Genomic DNA, 24,677 nt, shown 5'->3' with positions numbered 1-24,677 from the left:
TTACACATAACTCCAGTAACCACTCTATAAATTACCTAGATGTCACTGTTATTCATTCAGAAGGTACCTTATACACCACCCTTTACAGAAAGACTACCGAACGTAACACCCTACTACATCATAGAAGTGCACATCCCAGAGCACTTAGAGATGGACTTCCCTTTGGACAATTCCTACGAATCAGAAAGAATTGCAAACTCAAAGATGACTATTTTAAAGAAGCCAATATCCTGTGTGATAAACTACTCAACAGAGGTTACCCTAGACGCTTAGTCAAAAGATCTATGAAAAGAGCTTGGTACTTGATCACCTGTGTAACCACCTTTTTCCCCGCTACCAACAACATAACCAAAGTAGTCAAAAAACATTGGCCACTTTTGACATCCATAAACATCACTAAAGAAGCCCCCCTTTTTTCCTTTAGGAGGGGCCGCAACATCAAGGATCATCTAGTTAGGGCCCAAAGACCCACATCCCAAAACAATAGAATTCAGTCTTTCTTTGGATTGCCTCCTGTTATAGGCCATTTTAAATGTGGTAACTGCGCTGCATGCCCTTTCACAACTAACACCAAAGTATTTCAATACGACACTAGCATGCATTATCTGAATTTTTTCTCCAACTGTAATTCCACAAATGTAATTTACTGCATCCAATGTCCATGTAACCTGAAGTACATAGGCCAGACAACGCAGAAAATCAAAGCCAGAATTGGACAACACAGGAGCAGAATACGCTGCCGAGTTACAACAGCCCCTTTGGTGGACCACTACATTGAAAAAGGACATACTGAACATGATATCAAATGGCTAGTGATTGACATGCTTCATCCTAATAACAGAGGTGGCAACCCAAACCTCATTCTAAACAGACTGGAATGCAAATGGATGTTTAATTGTCGCTCAATCGAACATGGCCTTAATACTATTGATGAGTGGAATATGATTCTGTAAGCTACAAGTCTCTATGCGGATACTGACTCTTTGCGCGTGACACTAGAGCCTCTGGGTCTCATGCTCACCGTACCATCCATTATGACGTTCATGTAACTGTGTTTTATTTTAACTCTTCAAGTATGAATTAAGACTATAACAGCATTCTGTGTATAAGCGGCCATCTGTGTATTCACATCGCTATGCCTTGTCACTCCTTTTAATTCAGATAGTAATTCCTTCTTTTGTTAGCCTCACAACTACAGTTAATCCCTTGCGCCTTCATGCGCGTGTAGAATTCCCTCATCCAACATGGCTGCCTTTTTACTCTGTTAGGTTACAAGGCTTTTGTACTATACTTATGGTCCACGCATGCGCGAATCCAATCCTAGGCTTCATCAGCATGCTCCGCGGTTACACATGCCACACGCTACGGACTGCTGCCAGCGCGTCTCACTCCGGGATTTGATCACTCCGGAACAATCACTCTTCCAAGTAAGTTTGACTCCTGGGTTCACGCCGCCCGCATGCGGTTCCTTCTACCTATTAATCCCCGTTTTTCTCGTCTCCAGCATCACCAGGACTGTTGACTCTTCCTACGTGTCCCTACGTCAACACGGGCCCTCATCTCCCGTTCAGGATCCCTCGGCCAACTAAGTCTGGCTCTTCGGACCTTACCCTTGTTAACATTCACGTAGTAAGTCCCCCTGGCCTTGCCGCTACCACGGATTGCCTCCCTTATTAATCATCATGCATGGCGTGACATCTCACCTTGCATGCCTTCATTCAATTTTAATCGTCACTTCACCGGCGCCGTATAGATTTAATTGTTCCGCCTTGAATTATAATCGCCATAGCATCACAATTTCGGGTTAGATACTTCGTTCCCTTGGTTCCTAGCACTAACGGTTCTAACTAATTTCATGCATGGCGCGAGATCTCCAACTGCACGCCTCATTTCACCAGGTGCATTTCACAAGCACAGCAAGTCCTACTCCCCCGCTATCAGAATTGCGCACCTTACAACTTATACAAGGCCCAATTAATTTATTACAACCTCCCCTTCCAGCGCCATATTAATAGGAATGTCCCGCCTTGAACTATTTTTGATCGATGTAGCATCACATTAACTGCTCCGATGCTTCATTAACTTGGCCATTCGGATTAACGCTTACGCGCTCTTATTGCGCCAGACTACTTAATCACTACAACGCCAGTGTTTATTAAATCTTGTTTTTAGGACACAGAACTAATTTACTACTTTCCCCTATTTTTGATCTTACGTGCTCGCACTTTACATTGTCCTGATGATGATCTTGAATTACTAAGATCGAAACGCCGTCGACTACAATTTCAAAGTTCCCTCAAACTGTCGAAACCATCTGGGTTCTTTTGATCTGTTTTTTTCAATGCGATGCAAAGTTTTTATTGTCACTAAACACTTCACGCACCCTCACTTATGTATGTGTGAGCACTGTATATAATGTATACTCTTGAAATGCAAAAATGACAGAAACGGAAGCTACTCCATTTTATGATGTTAAATAAAATGTGATGCCTTCCTCTATTCTTCTGTGTCCTTGCACACATTTCTGAACTGGATCCGACTGGGTTCAATATATCAATGAATGTAATTGAATTATTCTTAAACTTAACAATTGTAGCCTTGCGACCTGAGGATCCTTGACCTCACCAGACCACTGTCTTTCTGAACTAACGGGGATGCATTATTAGGCAGATGAAAGAGGGTTTAAAAAGTTTTTGCAACCGCATTATTAATGATCACAGCGTCTTTCCCACTTAGAGCCTCACTACCATATGTTAAAGTAGGCAGTAATTTTGCTGATATAACCTTTAAGAACGGGTGGTAAGTCATATCACCTAATGATTTCTGCAAAATCCTAAATGCAGCTGTCAAGCTTTCCTTTGAATGTCCATTTCTTGCAGGAGAAAATTTTCATTATCATCGAATAAAACTCCCAGGTATTTGTATGATTCTTCTTGTTCTAATTGGACTTTCTCCAGAAACCATTTAGATGTATGTTTTAGTCTTGAATTTTTGCTGATCATCATAACTTTAATCTTGGTTTCATTTATCATCATCCCATTTTCTTTTGAATACAATGATATTCGATCCATAAGCCGTTTTAACCTCACTTTTGTTTGGCTTAGAAGGATGACATCATCTGCATACAGCAAATTAGATACCTGTTTGTTGACTAGTTTAGGCAGGTGTGCATTCATTTCATTCAGTGCATTAGTAAGATCTGCTAAAAAGAGATTAAAAAGTAAGGGGGCCAATACACACTCTTGCTTTAGACCTGCTGTCATTAAAATTTCCTTCGTTAGTGTCAAGCCATCTCCCATCCGCACTCTAACCCAAGTGTCGGTGTACAAAAGTTGAATTAATTTTAACAGTTGCACTGGGATATCTAGCTCCTGTAATTTTCTCCACAGAAGTTGTCTGTGCACGCAATCAAAAGCCGATCTAAAATCGACAAAGCACAAATACAAGGGTTGTTTCATTGAGATAGATTTATCCATTAATACCGATAAGGCTAATATATTTTTAGTGGTTCCCAGTCCTTTAATAAATCCTGTTTGATTAGGCGGGAGTATCTGGTTATCCTTCACCCATTCTGATGAATTTGAAAGAAAAATCCCCGCAAACAACTTGGCATCAGTGTCTTAAAGAGTTATTAATCAATAATTATCCAGGTGAGCCCAATTCCCTTTCTTATAAATTGGGGATATTAGTGATCCTCTCCAAGATTCTGGTATTGTCAATGTCCGTGCTACTTCTTTAAAAACGTCTGTGAGATGTTCTGACCATAGATCCGGTTCTTCTTTATAAAGTGCAAACGGAATACCGTTGGGACCTGGTGCCCCATCTTTTTGTTTCGATATTAGTTTAGACAATTGGGTTTTTGTTATATCAAATTCACAGTCAATTTCCTGACTTAGTGTATCCATCGTGTTCTAATTGCCGTCCAAATTCCTTATTTTCCCATAGGAGTTTAAGTGTTTTAAGTGTTTTACCAGAAAATAAACCCACTCGTTTTCAGTTAATACAAATGCTACCACAGATTTATTAGGTCTTACTAGACCATTTATCATTTTCCAAAATTCCTTTGAATTTGTTTGGTTACTATAATAAAAAATGTTTGTCCACAGATCTTGCTAAGTTTGTTTTTTTTTGTTCCGAATTAATTTCCTCAAAGTTTGATGGGTAATTCATTATTATATGGGAACTTGGTTGACTGTCTCCTGAGATTGTTATGAGTCCTTCTCATTTTCCTTATTGTATAGGATACATTGATATTGTTATTCCTTTTCTCCATTTGTATCATTTGTTTTTTCTTAGCTATTGGTGCAGAATCATACGGTTTGACTAATTTACGTGTAAAGTTTACCCATTGATCAATTGGGGATTTCAAAATGTTATCTTCAAAACATTCTTTAACCAGTTTTTGCGCTAATTCATTAGTGTCATCTTTATTATGTAGTGACCAGATAAGTCTCCTATAATTGATAGTTCCCCTCTGGCCTTGCGTTGTTAAATACGATTGATGTTTTTTACTAGGCAAATTTGTGGTGATTATTTGCTGACTATGATCACTATCAGGCACCTTCCCCAGACCAATACGAGCTAAAATTATTAAAGATGTTCAATGATACAATATATAGTCAATTTGAGACTTCGAATTGTGTGAGTGAAACGACCATGCAGGTGGTGAATCTTGCGGGAATCTCCCATATTGTATTCGTAGACTCATTGCTTCTATATCCTTCACAAAATGTGTTCCCACTTTACTTTGTCTAGTCTTTATTTCTGTATCTAGTGTCTGCTGAGGAATTTGCCATTGGTGATCTTGTGATTGTGTGATGTTGTCTCTTATAAAAGGTACTAACAGATTTAAATTAAAATCCCATGTAAGTATAAAATTTGTGAAAGGGTCATCCATCGTTTGCTCCAACAAAAAACTGGTAAGAGTAGCACACGTATTGACAGCTGAACTTTGTGTCGGGTGTATATATACATTGATCAGTATTATGGTTTTTAATCTTGCCCAATTGCTTGCTTTATATCGTAACTTTACTGCTAGGAAGTTACAATTATTCGTTTCCACTTGCTCATGTTCCACTCTCAAGTCGATGGATACGAATGTTGCTAGACCCCCACTAGGGCGACCATATTTATGTTGCTTGATTGTGGGCTCAAAATAACCTTTATATCCCTGTAACACAATAGGGTCGATTGCCCATGTTTCCTGTAATAAAATGATCTGATAGGAATTAGACATAAAATTTAAGTGGGCATTATTTACCTTGTTGCATACCCCATTTATGTTCCATGAGCCCATCTCTAATATTTCACTGTCCTTATTTGCTTCTTTAATTGTGCATTTTGCTGTGTTCTGTCATGGATCATTATTTCCATGTAGAGACGTAGATATCCATTTTTCATTTATTCCTATTACCTTTTCTACTTTGCTTTGGGTCAATGCCATTTCAACATCTCGCTCTGATCTTCCAAAGGGATTTTTTATTAGAGAGAAAACCTGCACAACGTTCTTCTTTTGTTGCAGTATCGGACTCTCTTCTTTGATAAGAGGGGTTGGGTATACCTTTGGAATTGGGTTGCTAATTATTTTCCCCCAGCTACGAAAGATTTCTTTTTCGTTCATAATTCGTTCCGCTAAAAAGACAGAAGTTACAGTTATCAATGTTAATGTCTGGCTGCCTTCAGTGTTTGGTAAGAATCCAATACCTTCAATATCTTTACTTGTCACATTTGCTAGCGACGGGATAGAGGCAGAAAATGTTTCCTCTATTCAGTGTGTCTTGGTTACCTCAAGAGTTGTATACCGGTTTAAAAATTAGTTGTACCATCCCATTAGTTGATAATTCCTTTTTTCCATCTTCTTCCATATTTTGTGGGACTTTAAATGTGACTAGTTTGTCCTCACCACTTCTTACAATGACCAAGTGATCCCAATTTGTTAGGTTTCTTTGTTTGTTTTTCTGGGATTTCGAGAATGTTGCTGGTTCTGACTTTGAGTTGTATTCAAACTTGAACTTTGAACTGTATTATGATCCACCTGGAGAGACCTCTGTACTACCGGACCGATATATATTTTTTCCACCTCTTCTTCTTTTACCACATCTTTGGATTTATGAGGACACATTCTTTGCTCGATCCATCTTTTCCGGCGATACACTTTTTGTATCCTCAGTTATCTGTTCTATAATACAACTGTTTCCTTGAAGCCTAAGTTTCTTTTCCTTTGGTTTGATTCCCTCCCCCCCATTCTCAAGTTTGTTGGAGGATTTTCTGATTTTGTCCGATGTAATAGCTATATTTGTTTGAGTACATGGTTGGTCGATCGGTTCTTTTCCGTTTTTAGTGAATATAGCGAAACACTTATTATTCTTGTTCTTCACTGTGGAAGACTCCTCTCCATATGATACGTTTTTCTGTTTACCCATTGCTTCCTTGCATTGTTGTTTCCTTCACTACCCATTTCAGTTGGTACTTCCTCTTGGGGATATGTTGCTAGTATTGTTTCACGTTTGGCCTTATTTCTGGCTTTGCGTAATTTTTTTCCTATGTCTTTTTGTCATGCTAAACAATGGAGCAACTGCTTCTTTGACCTCCCGGTCTTCAGTTATCTTCTCTGTATGAGGGACCGATAGTTTTGTGCCCGTTGAATTCTTCCCATCCTGCTGTGTGGTCCGAGCTATTTTCGGGGTTAAATTATCCATGCCATCTAGATCTATTATGGCACTCAGTTGTTCTGTATCTCTTAAATACGTGATGTTATTATTATCTTTCTTTCCCTGTATTTTGCAGATATCCTCTTTGTAGTTACTTTTTTCCTTTTGGAGGCTCATTTTAACATCTTCTAGTATGGTATTCATAGCATCCGGTATTGTTGGCAATTTGGTTATTATTGGGGCACATGCACAATCAAGATATGTTGTAGCACTTTCAATTTACGCTCTAATTATCAAACTATTTACCTGAGCGAGTTTCTGGTCTATTCCGGCTACTGCATTTGACATCAATCTGAGTAATTCAATTTGAATGTCCATTTTGCTCGACTGATATGTCAATGCTTCTAGAGTTGGTGATGAATTAGTGATGAGGTTTTGTAAAAAAAATCCCAAATAGACACCACGTCCTGGTTGCCTATGGCTTGGGCCTTTTGGTTATACTGGGGTTCATCCTCGTTGTTGGTGGTTAAATCAACACGGGTATTTCTTGATCTTCAGCTCCTTTTTTGAAGTTGACCATATCGATATGTTTACCACTATCATTTCCACTGTACAGTGTTTTGCTGCTATTAATGCTGTTGCAGTATGTAGTTTCCGTTTTTGTTCCTATATTTTCAGTAGTTCCTTGTAGAGTGTCATGTAAACTCTGTTTACTCTTAATGTTGTGACATGTTTGTTGCTTGATGTGGGACCCATAACAAGGACCAGTTGCAAGCTAAACTGTTGGCTATGTTACTGTTTGTTCTGTCTTTGGCCCACTAAGGACTTGCAGTGGGCACTGTTAAAGGTTATTTGTGAGTGCTTTTGGCCTTTTTGTGTTTTCTGGACCAACTGTCCTTGTTTAACTCATCTGTTGTGATGTGGTTTCTTAAGGGTTTGGTTCATGTTTCCTCCTAAGCCTTTTGTGATGCCACAGTGGGAGTTTACTTTGGTCCTTACCTTCCTTATGAGTACCCCCTTTGAGCTGTTGGTCAGCTGTTCCCTGTGTCTTCTGACCCTGAAGACGGTCTTTTTCATTGCGATAACCTCAGCTCGTTGCATGAGGGAGATTCAGGCTTTGTCAGTTCATCCGTTTTACAGCACTTTCTTTCTGGAAAAAGTTGCGCTGAGGACACGGGCAGCTTTTGTACTAAAAGTTGTGACTTCTTTTCACATAGGGCAATTCATCAGTCTTGTTTTAATCTTTTTTTTTTTTTTATGTCCCCATATTACAGTCATCCTTTGTAGTACATACTATAAAATTGAGTAAGCTGCGATAAGATACTGACACTTTTACTGATATAGATAATTCCTGGGGATGCAGACCCATCAAGGCTACATTTTTATGATGTAATCATAGGACTAGTGACCCAGTTGGCAAGCAATAGAATACTTCCATGCTTAACATAGACTTTTGGGGTCACATTCCATATCAGTTTGTGTAGCATATATATTAGAATTTAACCACTCTGATGTTTGAGGTGCATCCGAAAAAGAATTAACTAAAACATAAGTCTCTTTTGAAGGGGACTATGAAACGTGTTTAAGGGAAGATAACATCCAAATATAATTAAATATGGCTTATCTTGACTTCAATCCCAAAGATTGCCGATAAGGTATTACTTACATCCTTCCAGAAGAATGTCACTATAGGGCAACTGGTAAACATGCTCGTTATCTGCTGTTAATAAGTCACATTTCTTACATCTGGGTACTTCTTCTGAGAATTTTCTGGTATTTAATGTGTATTATGAAGGTTGAAGCAATGATTTTTTGTTTAGGACTGCAGGTTTCACAGTACTATAAAGCAATTTCAGAGATACCTGTCTTTGGCAAGAGCCTCTGCCAGATAGCGCATGGTTCCGTAAGCTTCCCGTCTTCTGCTTTAATGAGCTCCCAGTACCAATTTTCACTTCCTTTTTAGGTATTACTCAAGCATGAGTCATATCTTCGAACTCCCAGTTGTCCTTATCAGACCATTTTTTACAATACCACCACAAGTGTAGCTGAAGATATTTGAATCTCGACAGTTCCCCTTTTGTTGCCTTTGAGGCTTCCTCCCAAGGAATGAGGTTTTTCCCTTCCCTTAGATCCACTCAGATATTAAAATATGCCGGTATCCCTGGTTAGTCCCAGATCGGGGCTAAATGAGTAGAATAGTAAATCTCCAGAGCTTTCCTCAGGTAAAACTATACATTTATGTTCATTATCGGTACCTTCCGGCATATTTTTTTGAAAACTTTTGGATCCCTAAATTTCTAAAGACATTTTCCTGCCCTAACTTTCTCAACATCGCAGCATACAATCTAACTACAAGAGAATTATCGAGCTGTGTCGCTAACATTCTGCTGGTTTTGCACTGGAAAGGATAGATGTATAATTCAAAGTCCTGCAATGCCAGTTCACCCTAATGGCTAATTTCCGCTTGAGTTTCTTCCAAGCGAGCCTTATCCTGCTTGATGACTAAATGAAGCTACTGACCTTACTTTGTATTCCTGCAATACAGTTTATGGGAATAGAAGAGGGATGTTTCAATTTAAAAAAATTATCAATTTGGGTAATATCATCATCTTGATCAAGTTGACCCTCCCGTAGGTGTTTAGGAGAAGCTTTCCCCATCTGCTCAACAGGCCATCTAGCTCTCTGTTGTTCTTACTTAGATTCCTTTCTGGTAGGGCATCTATATCTTGTGTAATTTGAACCCCCAAATATCTAATCTGGTAATTTTGTATTCTACAGGGTCTCTCTTCATCTCCATTTCTTTATCTCAGTTTTGTCTCTATTGATCTGATACCCGGACATTTTCCCAAATTTATCTACTCTTGCAACTAAGTGGACTGGGTCAGCTGTGTAAATCATTATTATCTGCATATAATGCAGTTTTAAGTGAAAATCCCAGCTGACTCAAAGGAATAATCCAGCTGAATAGTTTGGGGAAAAAGGCTTAATATATAAGGTAAAAAATGATGGTGACAGTCGGTAATTTTTGCCTTGATCCACTTGTAAAGAAACATTTTTTTATAAGCGTACGATTTATAAGGAATCTTGCCAATTTTATTTTATATATAAAGCTTTTATAGTGTCAGTTATATTCTGGCTTAATCCAAAGACCCGTAAAATCTCCAAAGGTATACCCAATGTCCCTGTAAAAAGCCTTCGTAGCATTCAAAATGGCCACTGCCCAGTGAATATCAAAAGTCTCTGCAATGTCAATTGACCCTACAAAAGATGTGTCAATTCCTTGAGTTGTGTACCTGTTGTGAAACCCTTTTGATCCTGATGTATGATATCTGGGGTAGCGTCTGGGTGTCTTTTATTGATTATGCCTGTAAATACACCATAACCACAATTTAGTCAAGAGATACGCCTATTACAGTTGGGTGTTTTGAGATCTTTTTTCTCTTTTAAGATCAAAGTTGGTGGGCATTACGCATGACATGAAAATAGCACCCACATAGGATCAAAACGAGGACAACACCCTTTCCACCGCACACCAAACCTGGTGTAGAAGGCTACACTTGTAGGAAAGTGCTTCACTACCCTACGTAGGGGTAGTAAGTTTGTTATAAACAGTCAATATATTATTTTTTCAGCATAAGCCCATATAACTCGTATAAACTGGAAAATGCTAATTGATGCCTGGCCTAGACAGAATGGAGGTCCCTTCTTTTTGAGCATATTTTCTACCCTTATCCAAGCCACACTAAATACAATTGTTTTTCTGAACTACTCCTTTGTATAAACTCTTGTTACATTACCCAAACCAGTGATTGATTTTGGTTTCTTTTCTAATTAGCCATGTTGTTTCAAACTGTCCTTTGTTCTCAACTTTCACAGCCGTAATCTGAATTATTAGAAATTTTGGTGAATGTGAGGGAGGATGCTGTTCGAGTTATTATAAAAACATTTGTTTATTTTTGTGTTAATCTTGGTTTCTGCAAAACTTTGAGATTAAATGCTGTTATGCAATATATGCCCATATATTAAATCCAGATAAGATCAAATATGGAGGACATATTGTTTATTTCTACAATTATGGCAATATAGAGGGACGATCCAATGCGTCAACCTCTACTCCTGGGTCCCTGGGAAGGACTGCTTCTGTTGACGCACTGTCCTAAACTCAAACTATTGATGCTTTATTGATGCTTGGCCTACCTTGCTGTACATTGCTGGTATGCGATTCCCACAGTGGGTACAGGGGCACACCTAATAGCGAGATATATCCTTTTTCATTTGGTCCTCTGGCCCCGAAGAACTTGTTATACAACAGGGCGGTGAAACATGGCAAATCATTCATACAATTTGCAAACATGACTTGTGTTTTGAAACATGTGCAAATCAGTCATTTATAATAAAGATTGTGAATTGGTTAGGGACACATTTTTATGAATTCTGCACTATACTCATTTGTGGCTGTGTATCAGTAGATTACCATGTTTCATGAACAGAAATGAATCGTGTGAACATGTTATAATTACAACCTTATTTATAGCACTACGTATAAGTATCTGGACCCCGCTTATGACTGTAAAACAATCATTCTGATCTCCCTCCCCAATGAGGTTGAAACCACCATGGTAGTATCATCAGAACATGGTTGGTCAGACTGGCCGATAATGAAGCATGTCACAAAAGAGGGGGTGAGATTTTTCCAACCAAACCCAAATCTTTTCCTCTTTTGATTTTGGTCACTTAGAAACGTAATCTTGGTATTCCATAAATTAGTGTAGGCCGCACTTGTTGTGAGTTATGATTCTAGTGTGGAGGATGTACAACAAGTCGACCTCTATCTCCCTTGTTTTGTAAGTAACTATGTATAGGTGGCCTGCTCTCTCTTCTGCAATCACAAGAGCATACTGATGGTGGTACCCAGGACATTACAAATCAATGTTCCCAATTTACCCATGGTTGCTTCTGTGAGATTTCGCCTAATATTATAGCATAACGTTATACCAGTTTTATGGTTGTATGCACCACACGTAGCCCTTACATCACATTTTGATAAGGTTGGCTCACTGCATCTGGATGACAGATGGTGATTAGAACTAATCCTAACTTTCTACTTGCGTGCATTTGAATCGGGCTTTTATTTGGTTGGGCATATTTTTCAATTACTGTCTTCAGTTTTATCCTTGAAGTAAAAATGGCTGGCATACAGCTTTTTTGTAATTTTCAAGTGCTGTATAATGGATGCCAGATGTACCACAATGAAGAACAAGGATTGAAAATGCAATAGGTCTCGCCTTTGATTAAGTTAAAGCCATTTGCTTTGCTAATGGTATTGTATAGCAAAGCTAATGGCTTTAACTTAATGAGAGGTGAGACCTATTGCCTTTTTAATGCTTGTCATTTCCTTGCGGAGGTGCACACTTTTAGAGCTGGTCTCCCACTTTCCTGTTTGCAGCAAAGGCCATGTATATCTCCACCCCTAATCTTTTAATATTATTTTCACTCCTTGTTGCCACCCTAGACTCCCGCCCCCATTAATTTACATTTTTTTTTTAAAAGTAAAGAAACCTTTAACTTGTTTCTGTACAACCTGTTGCACTCTCTTACAGCCTCCGCCCAAGATTGCAGCAGATGTCCTTTTTTGTTTTTTTTTGTTTTGCTGCTCGCTCGCTCTGTCCCCCTTTCCTCTTTTTGGTGGGATTTGAAGCTAGGGTAACACCTTCCTGGGACACATGGAGCAGAAATGTGCCAGTGGGTATGTTGTTTAGTTTAAATACATATCCCCATGATCGCCTTCATTTGCATCAAAAAGTAACAAGTGTGAAACGGGGGAGGGGTTAAGCCCCCCGCCGCTATCTAGAGGGAGGGGAGCAGAACGGGGTTAGGAGACGGGGAATGCCACTGCAAAAATGTCTAACTGAAAATAAAGCATCAGACCGCTGCATTACATCTACTCTGGACAGTCATTCCCACTTGTTTTTTGGCTACTTTCTGAACGGGGAAAAAATATATATATTTGACCCAGGTACTAAATTTTTTTTTAAAAAATAGAGCTCTCTCTCTCTCTCTCCTCGTCCCCACACGTTTTCCATTGACGGTTGGCTGCTTCTCTTAAAGATATGTTGGAGGGCAGACTAAAATTGTTTAGCAAAGAAAAAATAAATCCAAGTGGTGTATTACAGTGGAACAAAGAAGTGCACTTCCCCGACCCCCGTGACACACTTATGAGGAAACATACTCACGCATTCGCTTTTAGTTCATAAACCTGTTTAATTTTTTTTTCCTGTTTTGAGACACTACGGAGGGTGATGCAACAGGCTGCAGGTTGTTTGCACAACCGAAGCATGGTGAAAAAGCACAACTTTGCACGGATGCCAGGGGTTAAGTCACATGTGCAGAGCAGTTACAAATTACCAATAAGCACTACTTTCCCTGTCCAAACTAAGAATGTCCATATAAGACACTAGGATTGGGCTGGGTCTCTTTTGCAGATCCTCGTCCAAGTCCCTTGTTCCCCCATGGAATTACATTGACAGGGCAGGGTCCAGAACCTTAGTGGGATGATTCAGATAACTCTGTATTGTAGAGGTTGACTCTTCTTTTCACTCATTTCTTTTAGCTACAGACACCATTTGCAAACTGACACACTGCTTAAAGATGTGTTATAAACAGAGCTCTCGTTGTTTCACAACTTTAGGCCCAGAGCCTTGGGAGCCAAGGAGTTGTCCCCTATGGCCGAATGTTTAGTTGGTAGGTTTTGAATTCTTATGTTGAGGGCCAGTTTTATGCCCCTTTGTAACTAAATTAAAAAGGCAATGAGACAATCTGATGCACTGATGCATAAAGCTAGTAGGGGTAGAGGAGTAAATAAACCAACCACATATAACAGTCTTGTGTGATTAACTGTAATGTGCATGGATTTCTAAAATTGTATATGGTACACATGTGTATATATGGTGAATTACACTCTCTATCTATCTATTATCTATCTATCTATCTATCTCTCTCTTATTATTTCTTTTAATCACGTGCTTCTTGGGTTGCTGACATTCCTAATGTAAGGTTTCTAATTCTGAACCAGATGTAAAGGAATAGGTAGGCTTCAGTATTTATTAACGTAGAGCAATTCGTGTCAATTGTGACAGGACTACAGGCCCATTTCTGTTGACTTTTAAGACAACTAAACATTTATCTGAAAAACAATAGTGATCATAATTAATAATTACTGATTACCAACATAAAAATATAATATGGCCCTTGGTAGAAAAACCATAACCTGCAGCTATTTAGGCATTCACCCAATTGGTGGGTGACTTGGGGGTGGTGTGCCTATATTAAATGACAGTGTTTAGGATATATTTTTTTGTGAATGCAGTAGTCAACTTCTTTAACGACTCTTATGTCAATTATTCCAAGTGCCGGGAATAGGGAGATTTACGTTGCCCTCCTTTAGTCTACAGTGTCACTTACGCACTTTTCATAATACAACCTCAACTACGAAAACTGTTCAAGATTTAAGTAGTAGTCACACATTTCTATAAATGTAAATTGAATTTATGAATGTGTCACTACGACAGCATAGCTCAGAATATTCCATCAAATTCGAGAGGGTGTGGTTACAGAGTAGTTCAACTTTATTTGTGCTTTTGGGGCATTCTTAAAAGTATGTTCTCTATGGGGGTAGTTGTGTAAACTGATGCTCTGATGCTTTATTTCTGTGGGAGTCTAATTGCATCCACCCCTAAAACCAAATGATCTGATTCCATATTGACTTTTCACAGATGGACTTTAGTTTTCTCCTTGATGCAAGTTCCCTCACAAGAGCAGAAGATGACCTCAACATTACAACTGCTGTCACCTGGTAAATAACAGACTTATGTATCAAAACATATGTTTTTTTAAAATTTATTTAGTTATTGATTTTCACAATTAATGAACATAGGAAATACAACATAAACGTACATAGAAGTACAGTGCGTCAATACAGTAATAATCATATGATAACATCCTATATAGCAGTGTATCATATACAGTCATGGCTAAAAGTCTCGTACAGTACCTAGTATAGTACACTCATGGGTCTTCTCTACAGAAGGTCTAGTAATGAAATGCATTAATTCTGTGACAAAGGAGGATACCGCAAAACACCTGTACCTTTACAAATTTGCAGACCCAGGAGGGGCGGCCGGGTCAGGAGTGGGAGGGTCATTGCTGCCCTGCGCTGCCAAGAGATAACTCTGGAGCAATTGCCAGATGTCCATTGGCCGAGATGCTGGTGGTTGCAGCTGCGCATACATGTCACTAGTAGTGATACAAACTGTCATACTTTGAAGCCAAGCAGTGAGTGTAGGGGGGTGAATGTTTGCATGTATCAAAACATATGTTGGATTGGCTGAAACCTAAAGCTAGGAACTGAGCACTACTCTAAGGAAATACAGCTTGTTTCTCTGAGACCCTCAAACTATTTTTGTTTAGTTAGGGGTTGGTTCTTCCATCCTATCTTCTGCTTCTTCAAATTTCAGTGTCTGTATGAGAAATGGCTGTGATGCATGCATGGACTGCAGGGTTACATCCTCTAATGCCGGAGCAAACGGCATGCTCATTTGATTGCAGGTGTATTTCTTACTATGCTAATAGCTTGCTTTCCTTATAATAACTTGCTTTTATATAGCGCTTCATACCACACTTCTGCCATTTCTAAGCCTGAAAAAGGACATGTGCTACTTTTGCCCAATTTGTGGCACTTATTTTTCTGACATCCGGATGTATGACAGGCTGAGTTTGCGTTGCTGTGATTCAAGCTCAAGACCTTCAGTAGGCTGCATTTGTCAGTAGGGAATGTTCAGATCACCAAGCTTTTCACCCAACATATGTGCAGATTTCTAAATATTTATTAATTGCTCTGGTGGGAACAAAAGTGCTTGTTTTGGACTCAATGAGTGTTTGACAAAGAAATAAATAAGTGGTCAGGGGATAGTTGTAGCCTAAGAAATGATCAACTGGACGTATTTGAATTAGCCTGGAGATCTATTTGCTATGGAGCAGTTTTGACAATGCTTAAACTCTGCTTGTGTCCGCATCACTTACACCTGGATCGGCTACTTCAAGGGTCACAAATGTAAATGAAGGATATTTGCTATTGGAGCACAGCAGCATTTCACTGGGATGGGTGCAAGACTTATTCTACATCTTTTGTTTACATGTGGTTCCAAGATTGACCATTGGATAGGACAGTATTCATTGTGTCATGGATCTTACTCAGGATCCCTCAAATGGATGTCTGGTGAACTGTAATCGTCCTGACTCTTCACACCTTAGTGATACCCCAGATACTTATTTGTGTAAATATGTCAGACATTTATATAGTGCACTCCTAACCACAGGACAATAATAACAAGGTAGCATCAACAAGTAAAAATGCAGTGGAGCGTCATTTCATTGAGTTAATTTTAAGAGATGGGTCTTCTGAAGTTATTTGAAGAGAATGAGCTTGCCTAAATAATTTTAGAGAATGCTACACTTACATCTTTTATCTTTGGTTCAAGGTATGTCAAGAGCTAATCTGTTTATTCTCTTCATCACCTGGCACCCACCTGCAACTGCCAGTTTATCATGGAGAAATACAGGGTTATAAAGGCTGGGCTCAGCATTATTTGGGATTCAAGTTAGAAGGACAACGTACAACTGGGGTAGAAAATGAAACAATTCTTCAGAGACCAGCAGGGATGCATGGCTTGACTTACCAAAGACAGTGTAATTTGTAGAAAGTTGAACAACAGCTTGGTGACTTGTGGTTAAAGAGATGAGTCTAACATGCATTTCACTAATTTTGCAGACAAAACCATTTTTATAGCGATATCTAGGTATTTTAGTGCTTTGAATATGTGCTGCTTAGGTGGACAGGGAGGACTTGCAGTGGAAAAGCCAAAGAGAAGGATTATGAATTGTGCTTGTGAGATGTTTTATTTCCAAAAGAAAAGGGACAACCAGCCTTCAAAGGAGCATTATACCCAAGATAGGCCACATCAGAACCTGTTCAGAGTGCCACGGGACAAGCAGGAGTTACTGGGCCCAACCATGGTGGTTGAGGCCTTTTAATCCCGATGTCCCGGGGCCCCTTCTATTATGGATCCCACTTTACTGAGCCAAGCCCTCCATTCTGCACATGACTCACAGTTGGATAGCATAGGGCAAGCAGTCAAGGCTCCTTCAGGGAGAAGTGCAGATACAGGTCAGTGAACACGACTCATAACTCAACGTGCAAGCAGCGCGAACAATAAATCAATGTCCAGTCCAATACCTGTTTATATATAAAAATAAGTATTTTAATTCTAATTTGAACTCTAGACATGTAAAGGCAAATGGCATTCAAAAGCAATAACACAAGCCCTCTTGATTTCGGGACTCTAGTGGATGTCAGGCCATTCCCTGCCCTCCCACCTTTAGTGCAATGGGTTCGATATATTCCCCATTCACTAATGACTGCATCCAGGGAATGTACGGCCTAATCGTACTCAAGAGTTCTTCTCTCTGACTTTTTTCTTAAGATCAGTCACTAGGGTCTATGGGGTTGCAGCACTAATGTCATTATGTCCCCTGGGGACCAAAAGGCCTAGTTCTTGGCATACCTGCTCAGACAATATGGAATCCTTCAGTGGTGCAGCAAAGTCTTGCTCCGGCATGGCAAAGTCAGGCTGTCCACGGACCCATGTGGCAGCACTCGGTAGGCGCAGGTACTCTCCTTTGAGCCAAGCTACCGGAGGTTCTGGCGATTGGGGTTGTTCCAACTCTGGTGATTGCATGGTAAATCACTCTTCCATTCATGGAGGGGGACTTGCCCTATTTGCTCCACGACTATTTGCTCGGGCCTCCTTCAGTGCAGACCACACCATACAGGTTGTTCACGCCTTGATCACAGCAGCAGTTTCTCAGGCGACTGACCGTACATGTATCCTCAGCGTCTCCTCCAGCCCCTCCTGGCAAATAGGGTCATCACCATGGCACTCACAAGTCCAGTCACACTGGCCTGGTGTTGGCATTCTCGGTGGCCCTCTTTCTGAAATGCGATGCCTGCCACCAAGAAGTCGTGCATGCCTGGTGCCTTCCATACAAACTTCGCTCCTCAGCTCAGTCCACTGCTGCCCCTCCCGGCATATGTGGTCACCAAAACAATCCGGCACATATGCTATGACCCGGTCAGTGTGGGAGCGAGCTCTTCACAACTCAGTCCTTGGCTCAGTACACAGCAGCTCCTCCTGGCATATAGGGTCGGCGAAACAATAAGGCACGTGAGCTAAAGCCCAATTGGTGCAGGAGTGGATTACTCACACCTCACAGAGTGAGTTCTCACATCAGTGCTCCCCTCTGGACCTAGTTCCTTCCGACGCTTTCGTCTCCCTCACAGGGCACACTGGTCTTGATGAGCAGACAGGCTTTGGTGCTCAAGGGCAAGTGGTCTTTCTTTCTCTGGGTGAAGTCCCTTCACCCTGCAGGGAGACTAGCAGGCTGGGCAACTAGAACTGGTCACAGTCAGAAGTTTTACTGAGCTTCCCCTCCTCACACAGCCCATCGGGCTGCTCGGCAGACTACAAAGAGTAGGGTCTTAAATTCAGCTACTTATTGTCCTTTTCCAGACACAAAATGCATTTTAGTTTCTGAGTCTTTGCAAGTTTATGTTGGGGTTCTGCTTCTTTTCAATAGACATCTTTCCACTTTCTCCTTCCTCCTGAAGGATGTCTGCCACAGTAGGTAGGACTCCAAAGCTGATTAACCCACAAATAGATTCATGGGAGCAACCAGTGTTCACACCTGGATGTCAGCCTCAGTGATATCAAAAGGTTAATCCTGGGCCCTCAGCCCTACTTTTTATGATTCCCTTATTAGCCTCATCTCTCTCATCCTGTGCTGTGTCCAGGTCCCTTCCTTGTGATCTATCATTGAATCAATAAGCCCTTTGAAATGCACAGAAGAGAGCCTGACTCTCCCATCCTCCAGTGCATGTCCCACCTAGCTTACAGGAATGCAGCAATAAAGAAATCTGTCTTGTGGGACTCCTCTACTCCTTACTTTTGTATGAGACAGGGCTGGGCTTCCCAAAATAGAATCCGAGGTCTGCCCTGTAATGTACCAGTGCAGGGACGCTTGCACTCAGTGTCCACAGCAGACTTCCTGCACAGCACTGTTATTCTCATATATGATGTCACCACAATCATAACTACATGCAGCCAACACATTCAGTCTGCGCACACTGTTCAGTACTACAGCCTTTCTGTATTGTACCAGAGTGTGTTATTTAAAAACACACACTGCCAGCACACACACATTTGCCATTTGTGCACTGTACCACACTTCACTCTTTGTATAGTGTATTTCTTGTATGTACACATGCACTCAGCATGTTTCCATTACTCATGCACTTCCACACCAACCTGATGTAGGTCAAGGGTGAGTTAAGCACGCAGCAGCGAAACTTTAAAAAAGGCAAGTGAGCTTGTTGTCCTCACTCCAGTGACACGGGGTAAAAAGGAACTGTTCACTACTACTATCACTACACAGTATGCTGCCACCACCGCACTTGTGCTGCTTAACTCTTGGTGAGAGCGGTAGCCTTCCACCACTATGAGGGCAGTGCTTTGGGCGCCCCTCACGGTCCAAGAGGACCGCAAGCCGTGAGTCAGGCCTATGTCATGACACACACACATGATCCGTGTTTGCCTATGGCATATAAGAATCAGCATTAGGGATTCAGACAACAGTACAGTTGGGCACTCAGGGCAGGAATATATGAATTTTACCATGCAGAGGACTATTCTGTCCCAACAGGTCATTAGATCAGAGTGACCCTCATGTAAAGATGGGTATTTTCAGCATACTGATCATTAGATATCCCTCATGGCTTAACATTACCTCCAGCAGATCTATGAGCAGGTTGAAAAGCACTGAAGGTGAAAATTAAGTCTTCCATGACAGGGAGGAAGGGGGTTATCTGGGTGTCTCAAATATCACAGATTGTGATACGCATTGAGGAAGAAGGAAACTTATCGAGAGGGTGAGGAGAAGGTCTCCATGGTGCAGGGTATCAAAAGCCACTGACAAGTCTAGATAGGTCTCACCTGTAAACTAAACATGGATGGCACCTTCTAGGACCTCAGTGGTAGCGGTGTTAGCTGTACATTAGGTATGCAATTCAAAAGGCAGATGTACAGGAGATTGACAATTGAGCGGATATTTGTGTAGCATCTTCTTGATCAGTTTATCCGTAGAGGGAAGTTTGGAAACTGAACTCAGATAATGAAAATCTGAGGGGTCTGGGTTTGTTTTCTTTAGCAAAGGGGGAGTTTGGCCAGATTTTAAAGAAAAAGGAAAACTTCTTGTGAAGGTGAAGCTTTCTCATTTTTGAGGAGATTTGAATCAGTCACTGGGGGCTCACTACTCGTTGAGTGTGACTGGGATTGCAATTAAGGTTAGATTCATGTAGAGTAAAAATTGTCTTTGAGAAGACTGCACAGAGTACTTTAATAAACTTTAATTAAAGAGTGTGGAGTTTGCTAGCTCTCGGCCATGGGTGATAACATCTATTAGACTTACTGCAGTCCGGGCTGGACCAATGGTATATTCTACCCTCCAAGAAATTACAAACTGTTGACCTCCACTGTGCTCAGATTCAGGCATAGGGAAATGTTTATTTCTTGTTGTGACATTATGGTTTTGTCACAGACAGCAATATAAAGAACACTAGTCTGGCAATTTTTCAGATCACACTTAAGATGGGGGTTCACTTATTAAGCAAAACCATGAAGGAGCCCTTCAAATATGCATTGGTAACCAGCACCTGGGGCACTTTAATTTGTACTGTGATCTAACTGAGGCTTTTGTTGTTATCTTTGTTACCTTTATGACTCTAATAGTAGAACAGAAGGAAACACATTGATATGTTCAACTCTTAGATGTTGAAGAACTAATATTAGAGGTAGTGGAAAAAATCAGAGAAGTTGTAAGAGTAACACACATAATCTGACTTCTGTAGACTACTTCTTAATGAAAAGTGAGCTCTGTTCAATGATCATTTTTCAGTAGGGCCATTTGTTAAGGACCCTCAATGGCATGGTACGTTAACTCTGCCATCAAGTCAACAACTCACTCTGACTCTTTGGAACCGGTTTCCTTGCTCTGAGAGTGGGGCTGTGAGTTTTTCGATCCAGAGCTCCTGAATACCAAAGAATAATAAAATAGGAAGGAAGCCCAACACTAGAACTTATTACTGTTAGAGATTGAAACCCCTGCACTCAAACATGACACTGCTGCCACATTCCTCCTTATCTACATTAACATTTTTCTCTCAGCCCTTGTATCCTGGGAATGTGCCAATCAGCCACTTGTACTGCATAGCAGAAATCAAGGAGCTATGCATCCTCCTTTCCCATCATGCCAGCCACGTTCTACCCATTCTGAGGATCTTTACCCCCATGTTTTGGAGATGAATGCTGAGGTTGATGATGTTGAAAGTGCTTATTTGCTCCTCATTTCCTGAAAATAGGCAGGATGTTCATAGAACAGCTAGCTCGAAGGAAGATTGGCCTGAAATGAGGGAATCTTTTGATCACATGCTGCTTAGAAAGGTCCCGGAGATTGTTGGTACCCCCTCCACATGACTCTATCTTGCCCAGGGGCACCACAAGGTTATGTGCCTCTTTTATCCTCACTAAGGTACTACTGAGACTATGATTTTAATGCATTTATCCCAGTATTTCTTTTTACATCCTACATTCCTAATTTGAAGGTTAGGAACACTATCTATGGCAAGGGAGTGTCATGTTCATACTGCGAGCATTAGAATGAGTGTGTGCAGGGCCAGTTCTGAGTGAACATCTGATAACATTGTGTATGATGGTAAGAAAATGGAATGTGCATGTAAACCTTCCCATTCAGTCAGACCTTGCTTCTCATGAACTCATACTGTTTGTTATTGCTGTTAGAGGAAAAAGTGATGTTCCAAGAAACCCCATGATTTACAGGTACAATTCACTACTGTTGTGTTTAGTTGTCTTCCTTTTATGGATAGGCTGGCAGTGATAAGAGAGACTGTGGTGAAGTGAAATACTCATTTCAAATAGAGATAAGATGATTGAGGTAATCTGTGCAAATAGTCTAAACCACTGGCAATCACTCTGGATAGCATTCCAACCCACCATGTTTCGCCCACTGTGGCACTCTAGAGAATGGCCCACCTTATGCAATACAATTTTGACCATGCTCTGCATGGGAGCAGTCAATTCCAAACAAGTTAGAAAATTGCCCTGGATTGCTTGTGTTCCTTTCTCTAAGGGGTCTCACCTAGCAGTTAAAAATCGATGGGTTAGCCTTATAAAATACTCTCTTTGCCACTTCAATTCCAGTGACCCTAGTGGTGGGGGGAGCCATTTGAAATTTTGTAATAAGGTATTAACAGATAGAAATGTCGCAGTGATGTCCAAAACCAAGGTGATACTGGATTGGAATCTTTCAACAGGGCCAATGTGAACTAATTGACTGCCAATCTTATCCTCTAATTGCTTAGGTTTGATTTGTTTTCCCCGGGAGTGTGTCGGGATTTTAAAAGGGGGGCAACCATTATCCACTTTTTTTGCAACCATATCCCACAACATCAAAGGGTACAGCAAAATGATTAGACCATGTGACAGGTATCGGCATTGCTGTTTGTAGGCGGTGTGCAAAGATAGAGAGTATGTACGGCATTAAGAGTTGAACAACCAATCAACCCCTTGATTAGATTGAACAAAGACATATTAGCCATATAGTTCATTATTGGGCTAATAAGCTTCTGTCTGGTTATTAAAGTAACCAAGGACTAACCGCTCACTATGTACTTTGAAAAGAAGGCTAAATGAGTTGGCAATCAGTTACAAAAAATCAGGTGTTAAATTAGATACAGTAGTCAGTTACCAGTCTAATGTTATTTGAAGGTTTCAATGGCACAATAAGAACTGCTTCTTCCTTAAATTGGGAACACGCAAAAAGCTAAGCTTACATGAAAGATCACCTCCATGCCAAAAGTGTCTTTTCTTGTCTATCTTGTTTCTAAATTTTTAATGAAGGGGATAGAAAGTCACCAATAGGGGATAAATAGTCCGATGACCACTAAGTCCCTGTGATGCGATACAGAGCATCTTAAGGCTATACTGTTGTTTAATTATTTATTGCATCCCTTTTCATTAACTGCAGACCAAGCATAAACCAGTCCAGTTAAAATATTAATCAAAGGCCGACTGAGCTTGGGGGATTACTAATTAACTTGATATTTTCCAGAGTAATAGGATAATTAAGGTTCTCTGCTTGGAGCTTATTCCGGGAGTTAGCTTCTAAAATGTAATGAGGAGAAAACAAAGGAATAACCTATACAGAGTTTACCTCAAAGGCATAAAGCGTTTAAATTGAAAACAATAATTTCACTGCATGATGAAGTCACTTACATTGCTGTTGCAAGGCCATCAAGTAATGAACGCTGAGTTCAGAGGGGTAATTTGGTGCAGTAATATACATTCTCCTTGAAAAATATGCCTATTTCAAGCTAAAGTTGGCTCTGAGATATGTCCATTTCGTATGTGAAAGCTCAACTTCTTAAAAACAATCAATCTATGACAAATAGGCTTGTCACAGAACTCTGAAAAAGATCTTTGAGATGTCTATATTCTATGTAAAAATTCAGTGTCCTTCGAGTAAAATATACATCACAAATCCACGATTTGCTAAATTCTGTACCGGACACCTCCCCCCACCCCATCATACCTAGACCATGCAAAATAAAGTATGAGAAAAGAAGAAGGGGGTAATGGGTCCAGATATTATGCACTCCTGCGTGTAATTGAGGATGTTTTTAAGGGACTAATTGTTCTCGGCAATAGGAGACCCCTTTCCCATTTATTTCAGAAACTTAGAGATGTACCAGGACAAGTAAGAAACAGTGTGGTATATTAGGAATTAGATCCATTTATTGCATCCAGTATTTTTTGTATGGCAGGGACTCTTTGGAACTTCAGAGTCTTTCAAAGCAAAGTAAAGGTAGAGAGCAAACGTTTGTAATGCAGCCAACACGTGTTTCTCCCCTAACATCGGCCTTTTAGCCTGGGGCTTCCTCAGGGTGTAGGACACTCATAAATTGTAGTTCCATAAGTAGTTGAAAGAATTCCACCAAAAATGGCGCCGATCTCTCCAGACCACTTTTGCAAAAAAACTCCTCCATTAGAATTCCAGTTGGACGTTTTGGGGGAATTCTTTCAACTACTTACGAAACTACAATTTATGAGTGTCCTATGCCCTGAGGAAGTCAATGTTAGGGGGTGAAACACATGTTGCCTGCGTTACAAAAGTTTGCTTTCTACTTTTACTTTGCTCTGAAAGACTCTAAAGTTCTAAAGAGTTCCTACCATACAAAAAATACTGGATGAAATAAATGGATCAAATTCCTAATAGAGTACGATTTTGCTTACTTGATAAATAAATAAAGTATGGGAAATAATAAATATATATATCAAGAGTGTTACCACATAGATACAATACTTCTTAAAATGATTGAAAACCAAATAAATACAACATCTATTTTGAAGTAGATCCAGAATTATGGAATAAATTGATGAATTGAAAGTGCCAAAGATTAGAAGACCACTTTTACGCATACTTGCTTCATTTTGAGCAGAGTTCATTTGCAGTTCACCGACCAGCTATAGGAAGTACTATTGACTTATGTCTTAGAAGACTAAAGCAACATACCCATGCTCATTAAAAAAACAATGATGTCACTGCTTGTGGAACACAGCACGGAATACTCAAATAACTGCATTGAATAACAGAAAGAAGTTCCATGATGCTTGCCCCTTTTCTGCTTTCTGCATGCTAATGTGATATGCCTGAATCATGAGCATTTATTTGTTTCACAGCGAAAATGAAGCAAATGAAGAGTTTCTGAAGAATAACTTTGCAACCTTTACTGTACCTCTAAGGTACGAAGTTCAGCTAAATGTCCATGGGTGAGTGATATTT

The 24,677-nt window shown here is 40.2% G+C and overlaps 1 protein-coding gene across 1 annotated transcript in view; it reads left to right on the top strand.

Annotated features, from left to right (window-relative positions):
• Positions 1–24,677, top strand: part of ITGA4 (integrin subunit alpha 4) — a 466,594-nt gene that overhangs the window by 361,694 nt on the left and 80,223 nt on the right. Inside the window, exons 20-21 of the mRNA XM_085646210.1 lie at positions 14,423–14,502; positions 24,575–24,664. Of these exons, the coding sequence (XP_085502336.1) occupies positions 14,423–14,502; positions 24,575–24,664 (170 nt within the window). The remainder of the gene's footprint in view (positions 1–14,422; positions 14,503–24,574; positions 24,665–24,677) is intronic.

The sequence above is a fragment of the Triturus cristatus genome, chromosome 3_1 (genome assembly GCF_964204655.1).
Source record: "Triturus cristatus chromosome 3_1, aTriCri1.1, whole genome shotgun sequence".
NCBI classification, from domain to species: domain Eukaryota; kingdom Metazoa; phylum Chordata; class Amphibia; order Caudata; family Salamandridae; genus Triturus; species Triturus cristatus.
This window is presented reverse-complemented; position numbering and strand designations above follow the sequence as displayed.